The following is a 20,801-nucleotide window of genomic DNA, read 5'->3' as shown; positions in this document are numbered from 1 at the left end:
AAATATGAAATATTTGAAACCGGGCTTTTTTTGTGCTGAATCAAATGTTTTTCTGCTCTTCATCACTTTAACCGTCAACTAAACGCCAGCGTGTCGTTCCCTCGCACACAGACACACGTCTGCGTCACCTCAGGGTGTGAATGGTGATGGATCGCTGATTGGCTGATTTGGTTTCAGCTCTTTTTTTGTTTTTTTTTTTGGGACTTTTCTCACAAACTAAATGGAGTGACTGTGGGGCAGATGCAGGAGGTAAATACAGGAGCAGGAGATACAGAGTGAATATAAGATCCATACAGAGGAGGGAGGTAGTTATGAGGCCGGGTTACAAGGCTCATGAAGATACTTGGAGCGCCCCCGGGTGGGACAGAAACAGGATGGCAGGCAGATTACATGATCAGGATACTTACAGGGCGTTAAAAGGGGGCAGGGGGGCGGGGCAGATAATCGTTACAGGGGACCATACACGGCGTTTCAGAGCCAGGAGGGGGGGTGGGCTTTTACATGACCGTGGGAGGGGGGTAATTACAAGGCATAAAGGAGGCAGGTGGGCGGGGCTTTAAAGCAGATCCAGGCGTCACTCAGGTATGTAAGACACCTGCCAGACGATGATGTGGCTTCGCTCAGCTTTGCACAGAGCAGGTTTTATCTGAGAAGTGCCGCCACTGTCTCCTTCCTCCGTCTCGTCATCCTCGCCGTCACCTGATGAGAAAAAACAGAAATGAATGTGAGCCGACTGCGCAACTGCTTCTTTATTTTAAAAGTTTCAGGATGTTTGTGTTTTAAAATGTTAATTTTAAAAAATTGTGAAAACAATGTGAACAAATATCACCCTCTAGTGGTCACAATGTGGAACTGCAATAAGCTAATGCGCTAACCTAAGCCTGAAGAGTAAAATTTGCTAATGATCCCACCAAACAAATGAATTATACACATCTGTATATCTGATCTAAAATGTACTCTTTAGTTGCCATAGCAACAGTGTTCTTAACAGACTTAACTATAAACCAATCAGAATCATAAATCATTAACACAGTTCTCATGTTGAGGAAGATTCTCAGTCACTCCGAGGGTTGAAGCAAAGCATCTGGACTTGTAGAGTTTAGTTGTCCAGATGCCTTGCTCCAACCTTCTGAATCACAGTGCTCATTCCCCCTGGTGGCCACAGTGAGGAAGTGCAACATTAAATAGAATTTCATTTTATTATAGTGCTGCACTTCCTTGTTGTAACCACTAGAGGGCAGAAGTCTTAAACTAATAATGTTACAAATACACGCGAGGCACTCACCTATACGGAAGTCGATGTAGCCCTCGCCTCCGCTCAGCACCAACACGTTCTGAACGCTCTGAGCCTCCGTCTCCGTGGGCGCCGTGGAGCCCTGACCCTCTGACGGACTGTCCAGCACGCTGCCGTTTAGTGTGGCCAGAACATTTCCTGTCAGCAAAACAAGATTCCACATTGGAGGTTGCCACAGAGCCATTCACACCTAATCTCTGTCTTTAGAAGTTGGGTTAGATCAGAGAGTTGAATGATGAGGAATGTTGAGGTTTTGTGTGTACCTGGTACAGACACAAAGAACTTGACAGCATCCCGGTGTCCATGGAAACAAAGCTGAGCCTGCGCCATCGAGCAGTAAGGGATGAAGCTGCCGCTGCTCTTCTCCGAGCCATCATCGCCGTAAACGTGGATCACGCCGCCGGAGGACGTGGGAGACACCTTATTGGCTGGTAGAAACAGAGATTAATGAGTCACATGTGGACATGAAGAAGAAGAAGTTTAAAAAAAAAAAACACGCATTTCCAGGAAACATCCAACTGAAACTGGAGACGTCACCCTCTCATGCAACAGATTCATCAATGGTATAAATCAAGATAAACATGCAAAGCAGGTGATCTGCTAACAGTTAAAAAAAAACCGATAATACGCGGCTTTGAGCAAATGAAAACAGGAAGTGTGCAGACATGAAGGTTTGACCGGGTGAGAACACAGCAGCAGGAGGGCGGAGCTCCCACTTACCCCTCAAACCCAGGAGCTGTCCCCGGTGAAGGACCACCGCTACGGAGGGGAGGTAGGAGGAGAGAGAGGACAGTGACAGTAATAGTTAAGACTAAGACTAAAGGGGAGAATCCACTGAGGGGGGAGACAGGGGGAGTCTGAGGAGAGGAGAGGCAGAAAGCTGAAGAGGTGAAGACGAGAGAGTCCGCTGCTTTTGTTTCAGTATCAAAGACAAAAATATTCCGACAGCTGATCACTCCTGTCAATCAAACTTACTCTCTGTCAGTGGGATGGAGATGATGACGCCATTTCCTGTCCCCACCCAGAGCCGATTTCCACCAATCAGAAGCGCTGTGATTCGCACAAAGGAGAAGCCGAGCTTTCCGGTTCCTGTGAAGACAAACTGCAGTGAGCGGAGTTCAGCAGCTCCAGCAGGATGATTCTCAGTGATGTCGATAACATAAACTCACCCAGCATTTTGCTGACGTACGGCTCGATGTCCACGTCCTGCAGGTGCTGGTGTGTGTGCGCGTGGTAGAGACGTAAGGTGGAGTCGAGCCGGATCGACACCCAGACGCCGTCGCCAATCCACGCTAGCTGCCGCACCTGACTCTCCCTGCGAGGGTGAGCGTCGAAGGACTTCTGCAGAGCGGAACCACAATAATCCATTTAGCAAAAGTTGGAGTGATGATTTCATTATGAAGCAAAATCAAACAGCCAGCCAGAAAACACTAAAGAACTGTTGGACTTTCCAATGGTCCTTAAATGCATCACGTGAGACTTGAAGTTCAGTTAGGAAATAAAACCAAACTTTTTTTAAAATGTCTCAATAAAAAAAATCCGACAAATTCAAACAGGATTCAGTAAAAAACAACCAGCCGTCACATGACGAAAGGATTAGGGACTCAGAGGGTTAAATGTGCCGACATCACCTCTATCTGCATGCTTTTGGGCTGAATGACGTGGATCTTGTTCTTGTAGCCGCACCACACTTTATCGTGGACGACGGCCATGCAGCGGATGGAGTGATGAGGTCGGCCGAGATCCATTAGGTGGTAGTTGGACAGATCCCACTGACCGTCTGTCGACGCACACACACAGTGAACACTTAGTTTAAATTAGAATTCAGTCAGGTCAGAGCTGAATGGTGTGTAAACACACACACACACCTTCTGATCGGTGGAATATGGCGAGTGTCCCGTCAGCGAGAGCGACCAGCACTCGACCTTTAACATGCCTGAAATCAGAAAGCGCAGACTGTTGGAGGAGTTCATGGAGAGGCTTTCCAGAGCTGAAGGATGCACAGATGATTTTTTTTTTCTTACACCAGGCTGAGCACCGAGTCTTTGAGCTTAATGGAGTGGAGACATTTCTTCCAGTTTCCCACAGCTGAGTGGACGTAAAGCCTGGAAGGAAAAACCAGGAGATGTCACAGCGATTCTGACCGCGAGGCTTCAGGGGGAGACGTCAGTGTCTGACTCACCAGCCGTTCTGAGCTCCGAGCCACATGGTTGGAGCCACGCTGGTGTAGTTTTTTCCCTCCTCGCCTCCGTCCTCTGACTCTGGATGATGAGACGTGTCCTCTTTGGACTGGCCTGAGTTCCTGTGAGGAACACACACACACTTCACAAAAGGAGAACTTTGAAGGATAAAAGCAGAAAGTGTGGCCGCCCACCTGTCAGAGGTATCTGCAGCTCGCGGCTGAGGATCGGTGAAGACGTGCTCCATAAATGGTCCTGGAGGTCCAGATCCCATTTCTGTTTGGCTCGATGTGGACTCAGAAACCTCTGTGGCCTCTGTGGCCTCCTCCGCTGACTGAGCTGGGTGGATCTTCCCGTTCATGGGCGGAGCGGTTGGAGCTGAAGCAGAACACATTGAGGTGAGCAGACAGACCAGCAGCCTGAGCGCCTGCAGGACAGTCTGGGCCAGGCTCACCTTGTCCTTTGTCCATGATGGGAGTGTCTGTGCGTGACGAGCAGTTGCTACGGGCGACGCTGCAGTTGGTGGCGCACCCGACAAGTGTGATGCCCGCCAACATGCCCTCCACCCCGCTGGTGTCGTCTCCACCTCCTCCACCTACTCCTACTCCTCCTCCTCCTACTCCTCCTCCACCTGCTCCTGCTCCACCATCACCCGGATCCAACACTATCTCTCCTGCTGGATAATCGCTCTCACTGGCAGCTGCACAAACACACACACACGTCAATGACATGACACTGACATGACATCACAGACAGCAGTGGTCTCCCTCTCACCAGGCACGCTGGAGATGCAGAGGACGTGGGCGTTGCAGACGTTGAACTGGTCGACCAGCGAGCCCGGCTGGTTGGCGTCGATGATGACCACCTTGCTGGCAGAGTGGGTGCTGGTGAGGATCCACACCCGGCTGCTCATGGTGTCCGTTTCCTGGAGCTCCTTTGACTGAGGGAGCAGCAGGAGACAACGGTGAAGATTTTTTTTACAGCTGTTGTTAATGCATGGTGGCGTTTTACCTTCTTCTTCTCGGGAGACGTGTGGCTGTTCTTCTTCTCTGCTCCGTCCTCCTCAGCGTGCAGCGGGTCGCTGCCGCCCGATGGTGCTTTGGACGGGGCCATCTCCTGGCTGCTGGCCCTCCATCCGGTCAGGTCTACTCCAGCTGCACACCACAACTACAAACATCCAAACATATGAGGAGTTATTTCAAATAAAAGAGAAAAAATGTCCCGACGTCCATGGCCTGCAGCCAGTCTGAGTTTCGTATAAATCAATAAAACAGGACTTCTTACCTTCCTGTTGGGGTCCTTCTCCACCAGGGGGCGACAGTACACCGGGACAGGGACGTTCTTCATGCGGTTGTCCTCCTTCTCGTTGGTGGTCTAAAGAGTCAGAGGTGATAAGCAGTCAGGAGATGAGCAGAGAGGTCAGTTATTGATCGCTTCCTCCAGAAAAAAAAACAAACAATAAAAACATTCAGCGTCTGTGAACATGCTGCGGTCGGCAGCCATTAAAGGAAAACTCCACTGTCTTCACCAGAATGTGACGACTTCCTGTCAGCTCACAGAATATGTGTGATACATGAGGGTTGATCCATGAGAGGAAGGATGGATTTTGAGGTGGATTACTCCTTTAAGAATAGAGTTCAGAGGCGACATCATCATCATCAGTTGAGTTCGGGCAGGTTGAGACAGACAGAGGTTAAAAGGTAAAAGGTTGAAGAGGGAATCAATGGCAGGACTATCTACAGAGCTGCGTCACTTTGAAACGTATGAAAGACTCACGTCATGCCTACAGATGAAAACAAGTCTGTTAAATATTCATGCATCTCCAGAGAGGATTCGGTCCTTTCATTTTTTTTTGGTAATCGTGTTTTCTGTGTCGTCTGTCAGAGGTTCTGTTTGGGGGCGGAGCTTTAGGAGGAAGGTTACGGGGGGAGGGGAAGCTGAGAAAAGGAGCATGCGGGCACTCTGTCGGTCTCACTTGCCTGTTGTCTCTTCAGCGGGCTGTCCTGAGCGCTGTCCGTCTGACCACCAGTCTGTGGGAGACCAGAGTTAGAGCCACCTGCCTACCAACACACCCTGACCTGTGACCTCCGCTTAGCCTTTTGTCAAAGGATCATTTCAATAGTCCCAAATAAATACATCACTCAACAGTCACTGTGTATCTGTTCTAAATATAAATTACAATAATGTGTTAGCCCATTAGCTTAGCCTAGATTTTCATCATCAACAGGGACTGAGGTCATCCAGCTTTTGCCAACCTGTCAACAAATCAGCTGAGGACCTTTCAGAAGATAAATAAAACCTTTAAAGGTCAGAAACATTGGGCCTCAGGCAGGAAGTATGCAGGATTTGTTTTATATTACATTTTGGTGTGCTTATTATCACCTAACCCTACTGCACATGCTCAGAATTTGACCTCTCTGAGCTCAAACGTCTCCAAACGTCTTGTCCTCGTTGTCTGTTTGCTGCTGAGGCCCAGAGGCGCTCGTACCTGTTTGAAGCGAGACGGCACGCTCCAGCCGCAGGCCTGCATGATGCCGTCATCGCGGCGCATGTGCTCACGGACCTGCCTGTACTGCTCACGCCGCTGCTCTCGGCGTGCCAACATTGCCGAGTCACTGAGGAGAGACGCAACACCGTTACTGGCCAGTCTGGAAGCAACGGGAGGGAAAAGAGAGAGAGAGAGAGAAAGAAAGTGTGCGAAGCGTTAGCAGCCAGGCCAGCCAGCAGTGAGAGCAGCAGTCAGAAAGCCAAGCTGGGCTTGAGTCACAGTAAACAAAGAGTTTTAGTACATTTAACATCTCTAAGATGAATCATTGTGTGACTTTATGTTCAAACTAGAGCCTGACTAACAGCAACACTTTGGGACCAAAACCAATTTTTTACTAGAACACGAACATGTGATATTTAAAAAGGAAAACGACGTGATGACACCGTAACTAAAGCACCCACAGAAACCCTCCAAACCCTCTGAAGCTTCTACTCCCTGAGCTGCTACAAGCGAGCGAAGCAGAGTGAGGTGTTACAGTGCAGTGAGGGTGATGCAGCCGCTCACTCTTCAGGGAAGAACTCCAGCGTGCGGTTGGAGGTGGAGATCTGACACATGGTGTGGCTGCGTCGCTGAGACAAAGCCGGAGACTTGTAGTGGATGTTGACGCTGTAGTATGGCCGTTTGACCGGCGGCGGGCTGGACGACGTGCTGAAGAGACGAGCGAAGCTGGGGGACGGACACAGAGACAGAGGAAGGACAGGAGAGTTTTAAATTAAACAGTCTTCTAATTATAAGTCAGAAAACATGAAGAAAACAGAAGCTTACAACTGCCAGATGGTGGACTTCTTCTTCTCCTGGATGGGGGGACTCTCCCTGGACGCTCTGATGGTGTAAAGACAAACTGTGTTTAATAAGCTATTATGAAATAAATTCATCGAAATGAGAATAAAATACAAAAAACAATGAAATATCTGAATAACATGAAAGACTACCGGATCATCTCCGTCCACCGCACCGCCTCCTGCAGCTCCATCAGCCTTTCCTTGTACTGGTTCCTCTCCATCAGCACGCGGGCCATCTCCACCCGCGTGAAGCGCCGCCGCTGGGCCATCGTCATGTCTCCACCTTCCATGGGTGATGAAAACTACGCACAGGACGGTACAGCGCCATGTTGGTAACCACACAGCTGTGAACCAGGAACGTTCACAGTCTGTCTCCTGATACTCACGTCATCGCCTCCTTCATCCTTTGAGTCCCGAGACGCGCCGAGAGCTTCAGCTCTTAACCTGCAGCAGAAACACAGAGTTACATGAAGTCTGGATCCAGCACTTCCCTGTCCACGTGTGGCCTACACGTGGGGTGGTGCAGGCTGTTCACAGCACATTCTGATGGCACTAACATGGCACATGGCACGGCTACTGGCTGAAAAGTCGTCACTGTCCCTTTAAAAGTTCCATGTTTGTGTTTAGCTGAAAAGCCCCCGACACAGTGAGACGTTTTGTTTTTTTTCCACTTTGACACGTCCACAGCTATTGAAGACTATCATGTTACTTCCTGTGTGTGTGTTGCTAGGATCAGTGTGTTTAAACTCAGGGTCAGTCGGGTTTTGATTACAGCAGTTCTCTGAAACTTATTTAACGTGTGTCTATTGTCAGAAGCAGACAAACTGTTGTGTTGTTTTCACCTCCTGAGTTCTTCCTCCAGCTCTTTGACTCGGGCGTCCACCTTGTTCTTGGACTGCCTCACCGCCTCCAGCTCCTCCCTCAGCACCTCCTTCTCCCCCGACAGCTCGTCCACTTTGGCAATGAGGTCGTTTTTCACAATGTTGAGAGCATTTCTGTCAAGAGGAGAGCGAAGGGTTAAATCTCACAGTGCATTATACTGTGAAGATGAACACACACACACACACACATTGATCTTACTTGGTCTCTAGAAGCTGTTTGTTCTCCGTCAGCAGGTTCTCCACCTCCTTACCCATCCCTGAAACATTTACAGTCTCCATAAGTGTCCATAAATCAATTAACACTTTTTTCTCAGTGTCTCTGTGCTAACACTCATTCAAACCAACAGAGCATGTGTCCGCTGGGTGGACAGAGGAGGACAGGTCATCATGTAAAGGACATGAAATGGACACAGCCTCTGGGTTTCAGGAAAAAACCTGCCAGCTCTGATGGGTCCTTGAGTGAACACAGAGACAGTGTCATAACAAAAAAACAATAACCGATAATCCTATAAAAATAGTGTCATTAAAAATAGTGTCATTAAATCCTTTAATTATTGCAGGGGGGAGGTGATAAAACATAAAGCAGCAAGCCATAAGGAACACAAGCCAAGCACACAGAGAGAAAACATATCAGAAACCAGAGAAGTCTGTGGATTATAAAAAGTCTGGATGCTACGGTATTTGATCAGAGTGGAGCTTTAAATCTGGTGTCTGTGGAGACATTGCCACTGTGGATAAGCAGTGGAGACATAAAGAAACAACAAGAAGAGTGTTGCCTCCGGAGAAGCTAACAGTCTGAACAGGAAGCTAACACTGCTAGCTGTGGACTAAAAGATCCACACTGTAGCTTTAATTTCAAAATACTCTGAACCTTTGAGTCGGACAGACCGGATCTAATTCTGTGGTAAAATATTTATATTTATATGTCCGAATAATAATAATAATAATATAAAATTCAGTAAAATGCAAACATGGCTAAAAATGCAAATATAAAGAAACACATTTAAAGAAAAAAAACAGACACAAAGCAGAAACCAGAGGGAGGTGGAAGCGAGAGGCCGAGGGAATGACATAACAAGCAGACGTGACCATGAGCGAAGGCATGAGGCGCCTTACCGAAGAAATCATCACGGACTGGAGGCAGAAGAAGAACGGAAGAAGAGAGGATGCAGACATGAGGAAGAAAAAGAGGAGGAGGAAAGAGAAGAGAGAGGAAGCCGATAAGCATTTATTGTTCTGGATAAAAGGACTTGGACACAAAAGCTGCGATCTGACCTTCACGCTGCAACAACAAGGCCACGACTCAGTGTTCTGTTTCATCAAATCTATTTTTAAGCTCCTTCACAATGCAGCGTCTGTCATTCTAAACCAGGAAGATAGCAGTCGAGCTAATCAATCGACAGGGGAGGACTGTTCAATACAAGAAGTCAATAAATAATCACTAAACATTAACACTGATTTCACTAAGACCTAGTGAAAATCTTTTTTTTTGTATAAACGACTCTCAGACGTGGAGTTTGGAGAGCACAGAGGAGCTGAGAGAGTGCAAAGAAAGAAAGATACCAACCGATGCATGTTCAGATACACACCTGAGAACTCGCCTATGGTGTCACCAGCAGAAGCATAAAAGAAGGAAAAAAGAAAAACGTGTGAGAGGTTAACAGATGCACAAGAAGACGGCTCAAACTTTCTGATGCACAAAAACAGAACTGAAGAGAAACGAAAGGTAAATAATAAACATGAGGAGTGTAAATATCAAACTAACTGCACTGACTGTCTGATGAGGATGACGATAACATATACCTAAATTTAAAGTTTGTATTAGGGCCACATGTAAATGTTAAAGTCATAAAATTACAAGACAATATATTTTTTGTTGTTGTTTACTGTTTACACGTGGCCCTCTTACACCCCCAGGCTGCATTAAATCTGTGATTGTCCCATAAAACAAATCAATAATGCAGATAAATGAAAAGATGGCGGCCGCATGGCGCATGAAGGGGCTGCTGGTGTTTATGTGCAGAGATGCAGGGGTGTGCAGCAGCCTTCCATGCAATAAAAAAAAGAACAACTCAGTGCAGCCTCACATGGAGCTCGAACCCTGCAGTGACGCAAAATTAAACAAATGTGGCTCTGTGAGCGCACACACATGCCCCGCCTCTTATTTCCCCTCCAGGCGTCACACGCTGGCCTCCTCATCTCCTCAGCAGGAGGCAGAGACCCCCTATAAACTTCAGACAGTCTGATGAACACCAGAAACGTACCGAGCAGCTCGGCGCCTGCATCCACGTCCCCGATGATGTCCGACTTGGCGTCTTTGATCTCGTGGTACAGAGAGTCAGTGTTGATGCCGAAGGCCTCGTTGACGATGCCCTGAGAGGGGCTGAGACACACACAGTGTATGGTTAAATCACTGTGAGGAGGACAGTCCGCATCTTTGAGCCTAAACATCGTCTCATGCTGTTTAAACGACGGCGTTGTATCACCTGTTTCCTCCTCCGTACACGCGGGGGTCCACACACATGTCCAGCTCCGGAGTGGAATCGATGATCTCCTGAAATTCAGACCACTCGTCGCTGCTTCCCATTCCTGTAAACAAACAAACAAAAAACATGTCAGCTGCACATGTTTACCAGCTGCTGCTGCTGCCTCCCTTCTGCTCCTGAACCTCTTACCAATGCTGACATTCCGCGTCTCCTGAGAAACCTGCACCTCCATGTTCCGGCTGTGACGTTTGCCACCTTTCCTGCGGTTCCCAGCCCGCATGACGTCAAAGTCAGAAGGTGGGAGGAAGCCCTCATTGATGGGTGTGACGGTGGCGGATGGGACGGAGGAGGTGGGCGTGTTGGACTTGCTGCCTGTGCTGCTAGGTGTGGCGGCCACCGAGTCGGACTCCGATCCATCCTCCTTCACAAAGAAAGCAGAGACAGGGGTCACATCTGCACCGGGACATAAAGGGAGCTCAGACTAGCTTTACTAGTTAACCAATAACACCTGCACTGACTTTGTTTTTAGCACATTTAAAGCTAAGAGTGAATATCACCTGACTTTCTTGTAAGCAGCTCAGCAGGTTAAGGGTTAATTCCCTTCATTTTTTTACATTAGGAACAAAGTAAGCGGTTTAAAGAGCACGCTGTGATGTCACTGACATTTTACATAGGATGATATTTTTGTCCACAGATGCAGTCATGTGTTCAAATCTGTCCTCTGGAGCCGCAACAAGAAAGCATCCAGTTTAATTTCTCACATTTAAAGCACTTCATAACATCAGCTTTAATGGTCGGCGTAGCTGTGGACACACATTTAAACTAAAACACGAGCACAGCACAGCGGAAGCTCCACAATCACAGTGCTGAATAAAACACATAAACATGTCCGCTGCTTGCTTGGGTCAACGGAAGTCTGATTTTTTTTTAAAGGTCTCATTTAAGCTTTTCCTAAAAACGTGACACAAGCAGGCGTGGGAGGGGAGGTGGTCCGTGTGGGCGGGGCTGGCGGCGGTAAGGCTGGCCCCTCCCCTCTTCCACTCCCCCCCCAAGGCAACGATGGAAGAGGAGGAGGAGGAGGAGGAGGAGGACAGGGCGCCGCTTGTCTGTCCCACCTGATAGGCGGAGCTGAAGCTGGACTGGCCGAGCTCGCTGACCTGCCAGATGTCTTTCCCGGGCATCATCCTAGCCCCCCCGAGACCCCCACGTACCATGCCCTCGCCGCTGGGATACAGGCTCAACGACGGCGGGCGCTCCGCTTTGCTGCTGGCAGAAAAGACACAGAGGAGACTCAGGTGAGAAGCTGCATTACATTTATTATTATATTTTTGTATTTTCCTCTGGTCTCTGCAGGGCTGCAGCTGATCCGGGCATGCATCAGGTACAAAAACCAAAAACATAACCTGCAAGGTGTCATTCTGGGGTTTAAACACTCACAGTCAGGACTGTTCCAGGGAGTAGATCCACATTTTAAGAACTGTTCCTGTTAATCTGAACACTAGACTTAGACTAAACTATAAAAAATTACATACGAAAAAATTCTGAGCAAAATCATTAAATCGGAATTCGGAAAAAATAAAATGTATGAAACATTATCCAGTATCCAGTTGCCAGGCAACCTCACCTGACAGATCAGATCCTGACCACCCCCCCTAATAAAAACAAGTGAAGGGAAAACATTTGGCTTAGATGAAGTATACGTTAATAAAACTTCAGCCAATCAGAGCCTTTCCTGCCATCGCCACAAACTGTCAATCACTCCTTGCAGTTTGTTTATTGTTCTGAATCCATTGTTGTCTGCACATCTAACACAAAGAATTATTGCGTGATCTAATCCAGCATTGTGACAACCAGAAGAGACACCAGTTAATGTTAATGTTAAGAACACCTTAGTCCCCAAAATGTCAAACTACTCCACATGTTTCTGGACTGTGTTTAAGAAAGAGGAAACATACAAGCTTAACGCCTGCAGTCAAACACACATCCTCATGTTTGAGATCATTTGAAACATGGACGAAGCGGCAGACGAGCAGGACAGAGACAGACGGCAGACACAAACACAGCAGGGAGAGAGAGAGAGAGGTGGGCAGGAACACTGCTTCAAGGGATCCATCTTTACATTAAAAACTCCCAGTAACAGGCAAAATGCATGGGGAGTCTTCAAACAGCAAAACGATAAGGTTCTTAAGAGTCCAAGCAGCCCGTTTGGAAGCTGAGGGAGGCGGAGTGAGGGCAGCTGATGCTGGATTTACCTTTTCCTCCATGTGTGGCGTTGACTGTGCAAACAGCAGCACAGAGAGCAAGCCAGCAAGACAGACAAGACAGACAGCGATTAGAGAGAGAGACAAGGACGGGCCATGAGACACACACACACAAACACACACACTTCTCCTCATTAAAGCAGTTTTAAGAGGCGTCTGTGGACATGGTACAGTAGCTGCACCAGGTTTCCTGCTTCATGATTTGGACTGCATCACCGACAGCCGGCTAATAAACTCCAAACTTTCGACTTTTTTTTAAAAATGATTTCCTTCTAAGGGCTCAAAATGGTGTCGTCAACACAGTGAGTGTCATGAAAAACACGTGTGGGACGTCATCAAACCTTCACAGAGACACATGATGGAAACAAACTCACGTTCGTCCACAGCCGGGCCCGTCTGATTGGCTGTTACTGCCCACCTGCTGCATTTTGGACCGCTCTATGTGCTCGACATAAGTCTGGATCATCTGTCAACAAAGACAATGTGGACCGATTAGAGGAGAGAGCAGGACCCTGAAGGCCTCACGAACCACTTCTGATTAGTTCAGCTTTTTATCTGGCTTGTTAGGAGCTAGGCTAACAAGCATTCCTTCACTTTCCAAAGATATCACGACAGCAGCGGCCATGTTTGACTCGCTCACCTCAGTGTGGCGCTGGTGCAGAGCGTTGTACTGCTTCTTCATGTCTGATTCTCGCTCTTCCAGCCGGGTGACTGTGACAAAAAAAAACAGATCAAAACAAAAAACACATATAAAGTAGCCCTGACTGTGTCTACTTCCCATTCCATCTTGCAAGATTGAATCCGTGTGTGTGTGTGTGTGTGTGTGTGTGTGTGTGTGTGTGTGTCCACTCACTCTGGTCAGCGTAGTTCTTTGCTTTGAGCTCCAGCTGCTTTCCCTGCAGCTCCAAAAACTCCACCTGCACCTGCAGATCCTTCTTCTCGGCCTCCAGTGCATCCTCAAATTCTATAAATTTCTGAAACAAAACACACACACACACACCATGTCAGTTATTAGAACATAGCTTGATTGTTCTGTTTTCAGAATATTTCAGGGCTTTATGTCAAAAATAACATCATTTTTAAACTTAAAGAAGGCTGAGTTGTGTAAAAACCTCACAGTGTGTCACACACACACACACACACACACACACACAGCTGCCTGCTTCACATTGTTTTGTTTGTATAAAGCTGTTCACAATGACGTCCTTTTTTCAACGCAGCAAGTCCACAGAGTCTTAATTCTGTAATCCTCTGACTGCAGGCAGACCTTGGAACCAGTAATGTGATGCAGATATACAACGCTTGCAAACGCACAACACCGTCTGTGAGACCTGCTGTTTTACACACAGGAAGCATCTGAGCAGGAAAATATCCATCCTCTGGAGTTCTTTAAGCTCAGAACTGACCGTCACAGTTAATCCTGTTACTGTACAATAACATTGTTCATTTGAAATTCACACATTTGGCTGCAGGGTCTTCGATTCAGCTACTACTCAAACCTTCAGGTGTTACCATGGAAACGGGAGACATGCTTTAGGCTCAGACAATCAAAAATGAGAATTAATTGTCTTAATCTTTGTTATAAGCGAGAAATAATGGACAACACTAAGCAGAGGACGCGTTCAGCTTCAGACAGAGGACAGGGTCAGACGTCTGTAAAGTTGATCACTCCAGAACCAAGACGTGAACTAGAGTCTGTGAGGTCACACAGGGACCAGGGTAAAACTCTGAGCAGCTCAAGGCCTCTCTCACATTGGCTGATGTTAAATGTCCAGAATCAGGAGACCTCTGAACAACCTCGGCAGAGCTGCAGGAACACAGCTACAAAAAGAACATTTCAGCCCGTCTGGAGTTTGCTAAACATGACGTGGACAGACTGATTATATATTATAATATATATAATACTTAGTGGACAGGTGAGACTAAATGTAATGTCCTTGTTTGGGCCTGTTTTTGCATCTGTGCTGGGACAGGTACCATCATTGACTAATTAAATGAATTATGCAGCAAGACAAGTGGTTCTACAACAGAACAGTTAAAGAAGAACAAAGTTCATGTTTTAAAGTCAAAGTCCTGAAGTTAATCCATCTGAGATGTTGTGGAAGGAGCTGAAACAAGCAGTTGATGTGAGGAAACCCACCAACATGTCAGAACTTAAGCTGTGCTGTGCTGAGGAATGAGCCGCCATGGACGGCTGATCAGCAGCTACTGGAAACGATCAGTAGCTGCTACTGCTGCACTTGGAGGTCACGGCAGCAAAGCTTCACGCACTGTTACCACTGACAGATATGTACTAATGATCAATTTCCTTGAATAATAATATTTCTGTTTCATTTGTTGAATTGGATTCTCTTTGCTTTCAGGACTTGTGTGATGTTTGAGGCTATTTTTATGCAACATAATGTAGAAAATTCTTCTTCATAGAGGAATAAACACTTTGCAAACTAACATCCTTCACACCCCTCTTCCCTAAGCTTCAGTCTCAGGAGTGTTTCCCATTAGAATGCAGTGTAAACGCTGTGTAGCTGCAGAGGTGTGAAGGTGAATGTTTTCAGTTACACAGGCTGCACAACTGAATGTGTGTGTTGTCGGATCATTGTGCTCATTCTGTCTGATGTTAATAATTCAATAAGTGTCCTTGTGATGAGGGAGTGGAACTAATCTGCCTCCCTGACAAACCACAGCTGAGCAACTGCACCGCGGTCACGCCTGACACGCCGTGAGAACTGAAGAGGGGGCGACAGCGTGGAAACGTGTGTGTACGGAAACCTTATGGAGAAGCCGTCAGACCTGTCAGGCTCAATAATCACAGAGACGATCAATCATTTCCCGTCACCTCGCTTTGAAAACCTGTGAATTCTGATCCTCAGTAAACTGAAGATGTTTGATGAAGGTGGTCGGATGTGTGTCTGTGGTATGTCGGACCTGCTGCCTTTGTTTACCATCAGCTGCAGCCTAATAACCTTGTAATCCGAGCCGCTTTTTGCTCGCCGTGTCTTGCAGGGAGGGTGTGTTATTGTTTTCCTCGGCCTCTGAGATTCTCTCTCTCTCTTTCCTGCTCTTTAACCCTTCGGCTCTCTCTGCTCTGGACTTTTATATTACACACATACACAACATCAGTCCGTTACACTCGTCTCTGTCTGTTCTTCATCAGCACAAATAATCAGGTTACAGTGCCAGGCTCCCTCTCTGTACTATTGATTTCCTCCGTCGTCCCATCCCCCTCATTGTGTCCCGCTGAGACATAAAACTGTCTCTCTCTCTCTCTATGCTGCAGTCAGACCTGTCACTTGGACAGAATTTGTTCAATTTGAAAGAACAAACGAGTGAATACAGTCTTGTTAAGGTGCAGTGGGGTCAACAGGTCAGAGCTGATAGAACGCTCTGAATATTCAAACCTTGTGGTGAAACTCAACAACCGTCCTCTCATCAACTAACACAAGCACATCTGAATATAAAGCCGACTACAAAGAGCAAATGTTGGTTAAAGACCTGCAGAAATATTCTGTGTTTTGGATTCACATGTAGTCTGCTATGAAAGTGAAAGAGCTTCAGAGGATCCATCATGAATCCACAGAGGCCTCTGACTTTAACATGACCAGAAAACAGCGTTTTAAATAGACTTTAAACATGCGATAACAGTCTATGGTGACAAATCATCTGCCTGCTGGTTGGTATTTGTTTATTTTTGTGCCTTTTATGCTCATATTTAATCCACAAATAACCTCTACAGACACGTTAAGTGCTAAAAAAGACTGTCAGCAGGTCGTTGTGTTTCCTCTTTGATCTGTTTTTTTTACCTGATTTTATTTTAATATTAAAGCTTAAAACATAATTAAGGCTGAGGCCACAGGTGGATGCTGTCACAGGTTGAAAGCTCCCTCCACCAGCTCCACTCACACTGCTTCTATTTGCCTGTAATGTGGATGAACTAGGAGTTGTTTACATTTCATCCATAAAAAAAGACATCACTTTGATACTGCAGAATGATGTCTGTGCAGAAATGACCTTCAAACGTCTAACTGAACAAAAAGCAGCTGAAATAATCCAGCACTCCGTTTTAATATGAAGCAGCTCGTCCTCCAAATTAACAGCTCGCAGTGAGAACGAGCTGACAGAGGAGCAGAGGAGCTACGCTGACAGTAGCAGGATGATACAGGATGGAGGAGGAGGATTATGGCTGTTTTATGATGCCGGCTGCTGGAGGTGGAGTCTGCGTGGCCTGTAATGTAAAAGCTCCACACTGATGCCCACTTTTTGTTGTTGTCGCTGTTGTTGTGTGTCTGTTTTTGCACCTTAACATCAGGTCGGAATAGCTCTGTTGTTGTGTTTCCTCATCTCTTGAAGCACTTAACTAAACTCTGCTGTGATGTTGCTCTGGGGGATCAATCTCCGACTATACAAATAAAACACAATTTAAATTGGTCGCTTGATGGTACGTGCACATTTGTTTTCATCACGTCTCTCCTGCGAGGAAACTAATATTTGAAGCAGGTGAATAATTATCAGTGTGGTTTTCTTTTCCTCTCATTACAGAGTTGAAACAACCACTACAAATATCAACTTTGCAAAAACAGTGTGAGCCTCCAGTCACCACGACCCTCATTAAGATGATAACATGAGTTTGAATGCACAGAAATGTGTCAATATCTCAGTTTAATGGCCTGTACTGTCATGAATTTATCATTATCAGCACTCTAAATCCAGATATGCATCCCTCTGAAAAGCTCCTCTCTTATTTTGAAAGTATTTTTTAAGGAAATCCAAACATGGCTGACTAAATTTAAATTCTGACAAAAGAATTAAAGTAAACTCTGATTTTTTAGGATGTCCACAGCTGCACTGTCTGCTTTATATTCAGATATTTTATAAAATTCAATTCTTCCACACTGCACACAGGGGTCTAAAAATAAGCCTGTCTATCTAATGTCACAGGCCCAAACATGAGTCACATGTCTGATGTGGCTCCGGAGGCGGCGGCAGCAGCAGCAGCAGGAGGATGCATGTGAGGGATGCGGGTGTGGAGGCCCCGTCAGGCCGGGTGTGTTCACTCACCTCCTCCGCCTGCTTCCTCAGCGCCTTCTCCCGCTCGTACTGGGTGATGAGCTGCTCGTTGTCCTCCTTCAGCAGCTCCAGCTCCACCTCGTGCTCCTGGTTCTCCGTCAGCACCGCGTCCAGGTTCTCCAGGACGTTCACCACCAGCGGCATCAGCTCCTTCACCACCTCCTCGTCGTAGCTGCGGATCAGCCGCTCGAACTCCCGGTAAATGCTGTTAGCCAGGCCGGACACCCGCTCCGACATGACGGAGCCGGAGCCGTAGTCGTCCTGGTAGACCACCTCGTCTATCTGTAGCTCCATCATCCTGGCTTCCGTCCTCCAGATGAGGCTGTGCTCAGCAGTTTTTCAGGCCTGTGGATGAGACGCTGTCACCGTTGGATCCGGACACGGACACGCTTATTCCATGTTGCAGCAGAACCACCGGAGGAAGACGGACTCTCTGCTGCTGTGTGCGCTTAACCTTGAACTGGAAATATTGGCTCTAATATTTTGATGAAGAGGCCCCCCCACCTCCTCCTCCTCCTCCTCCTCTTCTTCTTCCTCAACTGGCACTTAAAGAATATCGCCTGTAGACGCGGCCCAGCTACTGCTCTCCCCCCGCAGAGAGCGCCTGATGCGGGCAGCGGTGGATGCGCAGAGGGCCAGCCTGTGGATCGGCCATGCCGAGCAGTAGGGGGGAAAAAAACGCCTTCGTCGATGATATTGCACCTGCTTCTCTCAGCAGCCGCAGCCGTGGACCCCAGCCATTACTGGCAGTGGGAGAGGGGAATAAATAAATTAATAAATAGGTAAATAAATAAACTCCTGATCCCCGCCGACGCCCACGATCCGCCTCTCACAGCGCCGTCGCTTCCATGTTCCGCCGCCGCCGCCGCTGCTGCTGCCGCCTGGCTCGGGCGGTGATGGTGATGTCCCCCGTTGGGAGAGGCTCTCCCTGCTGTTCTGATGGTGGAGCCAGCTGACCGACTCCGGCTGACGTCACTTCGTCTGCATTGACTCACTGCGTCAAGTCGCGCGCACACAACACAGGAAGCCAGCGACAACATTTCAAAATAAAACTTCACAAATGTTAAAGAAGCACAAAACTAGACTTCTCATTTAAATAATTATTAACGCTATGATGCCTGTGCAGACTCCATTATTTCTTCTTCTAATTAGATTTTTCAAGTATATATATAAATAAATAAATATATATTTGACATCAATTACCTCACCGATATTTTACATTATGTAAACAAATAGGGATACACGGCCTGATGACACACACACACACACACACAGGCGAAAACTCTTAAAAAATATTTCATAAGAGGACATGATGTTAGTGTTCCCTGTCCTATTTTATTTTGAAAGTCGAAAGAGGAAGTTGCGATTTACCCTCCTTAACCCCAGCTTGACTCCTTCCGCATCAGTACTCAGCACTAGAAGGTGGTAATAATGACAATGCACTCCTAAAAGTGAAATAAAATGCTACAAAATTCAGACCGGAAGCTGCATCTGAACATGATGCTACTTCAACCGAATGATTTAACACCCTACAAAATAAAAGCCCCCCCCCCAAAAAATCTGTGATGCTTTAAATTAAAAAAAAGGAAGTGCTAGGGTTTAACCAGTAATAGCTACAATTATTTATGGCACAGTGCAAAAGGAAATGTGTCAACAGCTTTGTCCATGAAAAAAAACCCATCAAATATCGTGTCAGTGACTTTTATAAATCACTATAAAACTGTATATATTATAATACTGCAAATGTATTTAACATGTGGAGGAGACGCTGATGGCTTTAAAAGTACTACTCAATAACAATAATTTGTCATTTAATGACGTGATCTAGATGAGTTCTGCCCTCCATACTCAGGCCAAATGTAACAGAAACTGTTGACAGGCTTTCCTGCTCTCTTCATATGGCATCATCGATATGTGGTAAACACATGTGAACGCTGCAGCCTCAGAGCCCTGACAGCAGGCTGAGAACACCATCTCAATGTAAGAGAAGGAGCTGAGAGCAAACATCTCGAACTTTTCTTCGCTCAGACGATGCAGCTCGAGCCATTGTTAGCGATGGGGAGGATTAACAATGGAGACAAAAACAGGCTAATGAAGCAGAAAAACTGCCTGTAAAGGGCAAACCGTGTCTGAGCCAAGTGCATCTAACTTTAACAGCCTCCAAAAAAACACACTGTGTGAACTGTAAACTGATGTAAAGGTTAACAAATCACTTTAACTGTATTCTCAGTGGCAGGTAAATTTCCCTGCAATACATGCAGAGTGTTCGATCCTTCCCAGAAAGACGTTTAGAACTCATGTCTCTCTAAAACCTCGATGTAGTCAACAGGCCAAGCACCCCCCCCCCCTTTGGCGTCCATGATTTCTACAGGACAGTTTTGTCCTCTCTGTATTTGTGCCTTTGTGTGGTGTACAACGTCCATTCCTCTCCCCCCGTGTGTTTTCTAGACTCAGATGATTGATTATTTAGCCAATAAACCTCTAAATCGACCATGTGAATGTGTGTCTGACATTTTTGACCTTTAGTCTACAGCTGCAGTTGTTTTTGTTTTTACTTTCAGTAGGTGGCAGTGAGATGCTGAATCTGCTTACATTTCACATGGTGCATCAGTTTTTCTTCAGAGCGTCACAGCAGGTTCAGGTATGCAAGAAACTGTCACAGTATGCAGTAACATTACTTAAGTGTCAACTCAAACAGGAAACATTAGATAAACTGACCATAAGAGCTCTGAATTCTGGACTAAAGTCCAATCCCACTTGGGTAAATTGTTATCTGTTCTTGCAGTGAGTCAGAGGATGCTCAACACAAACATGGTGCTAAGAATTCATATAAACATCTACTGCAGATGGTAAACTCACATCACAGCTCCACCGACCTGGAACCAGAGATGATCTGCCTGATCAACCAGGACCATCTGATAGACAAAAAGAGAACTGATCATAAATATATCTTTGGACACGAGTGGCGTCAACTCTTACGAGGCTTACAGTTCTTTTTCTGTGAAAAACTTTTGGTGACAACTACTAACGCTACAGTTTATCTGATGGCTGTTTTCAGCAGTATGAGGGGGAGAATGTTTCTAATGCCTCAGGCTAAGCCCTTTTTTAAGGCTCCAGCTCATTCATAATTAGGGCGTGGCTGCTTTGTGTGAGGGCGTTACGTTGCAACTTATAACACAAATAGGTCTCATAGAACTCTGTGTACACTCATATAAACAATCTTTCTGCAGTGTGGCAGGCAGCATCTAAAATGTAGATAAAAGCTAAAACTAAATTTCCCTCATGGCAGGATGTGGCCATTTTGA

At 46.5% G+C, this 20,801-nt stretch overlaps 1 protein-coding gene across 20 annotated transcripts; it reads right to left on the bottom strand.

Annotated features, from left to right (window-relative positions):
- Positions 1-147: 147 nt before the first annotated feature.
- Positions 148-20,391, bottom strand: mapk8ip3 (mitogen-activated protein kinase 8 interacting protein 3). Of its 20 annotated transcripts, XM_028411790.1 has the most exons (35): positions 20,356-20,389; positions 17,488-18,490; positions 13,286-13,406; positions 13,073-13,143; positions 12,807-12,898; positions 12,424-12,447; positions 11,287-11,437; positions 10,361-10,592; positions 10,172-10,274; positions 9,950-10,068; positions 9,275-9,286; positions 8,802-8,819; positions 7,885-7,942; positions 7,647-7,799; positions 7,191-7,248; positions 6,955-7,106; positions 6,788-6,844; positions 6,527-6,688; positions 5,963-6,122; positions 5,454-5,504; positions 4,759-4,848; positions 4,486-4,641; positions 4,249-4,414; positions 3,929-4,174; positions 3,669-3,852; positions 3,477-3,596; positions 3,319-3,399; positions 3,163-3,230; positions 2,926-3,074; positions 2,464-2,635; positions 2,270-2,383; positions 2,015-2,053; positions 1,558-1,722; positions 1,286-1,432; positions 148-699 (listed from the first exon to the last, which is right to left on the bottom strand). In XM_028411790.1, exons 2-35 carry the CDS (start codon positions 17,791-17,793, stop codon positions 575-577), a joined length of 4,122 nt encoding a protein of 1,373 aa, XP_028267591.1. In that variant the 5' UTR covers positions 17,794-18,490; positions 20,356-20,389; the 3' UTR covers positions 148-574. The 20 variants fall into 20 exon arrangements, with proteins under 20 accessions (XP_028267591.1, XP_028267600.1, XP_028267603.1 ...); XM_028411799.1 differs by having other exon boundaries at positions 11,329-11,437; positions 17,488-20,391; XM_028411802.1 differs by having other exon boundaries at positions 11,383-11,437; positions 17,488-20,391.
- Positions 20,392-20,801: the final 410 nt, after the last annotated feature.

Source organism: Parambassis ranga, chromosome 8 (assembly GCF_900634625.1).
Source record: "Parambassis ranga chromosome 8, fParRan2.1, whole genome shotgun sequence".
NCBI classification, from domain to species: Eukaryota; Metazoa; Chordata; class Actinopteri; family Ambassidae; genus Parambassis; species Parambassis ranga.
This window is presented reverse-complemented; position numbering and strand designations above follow the sequence as displayed.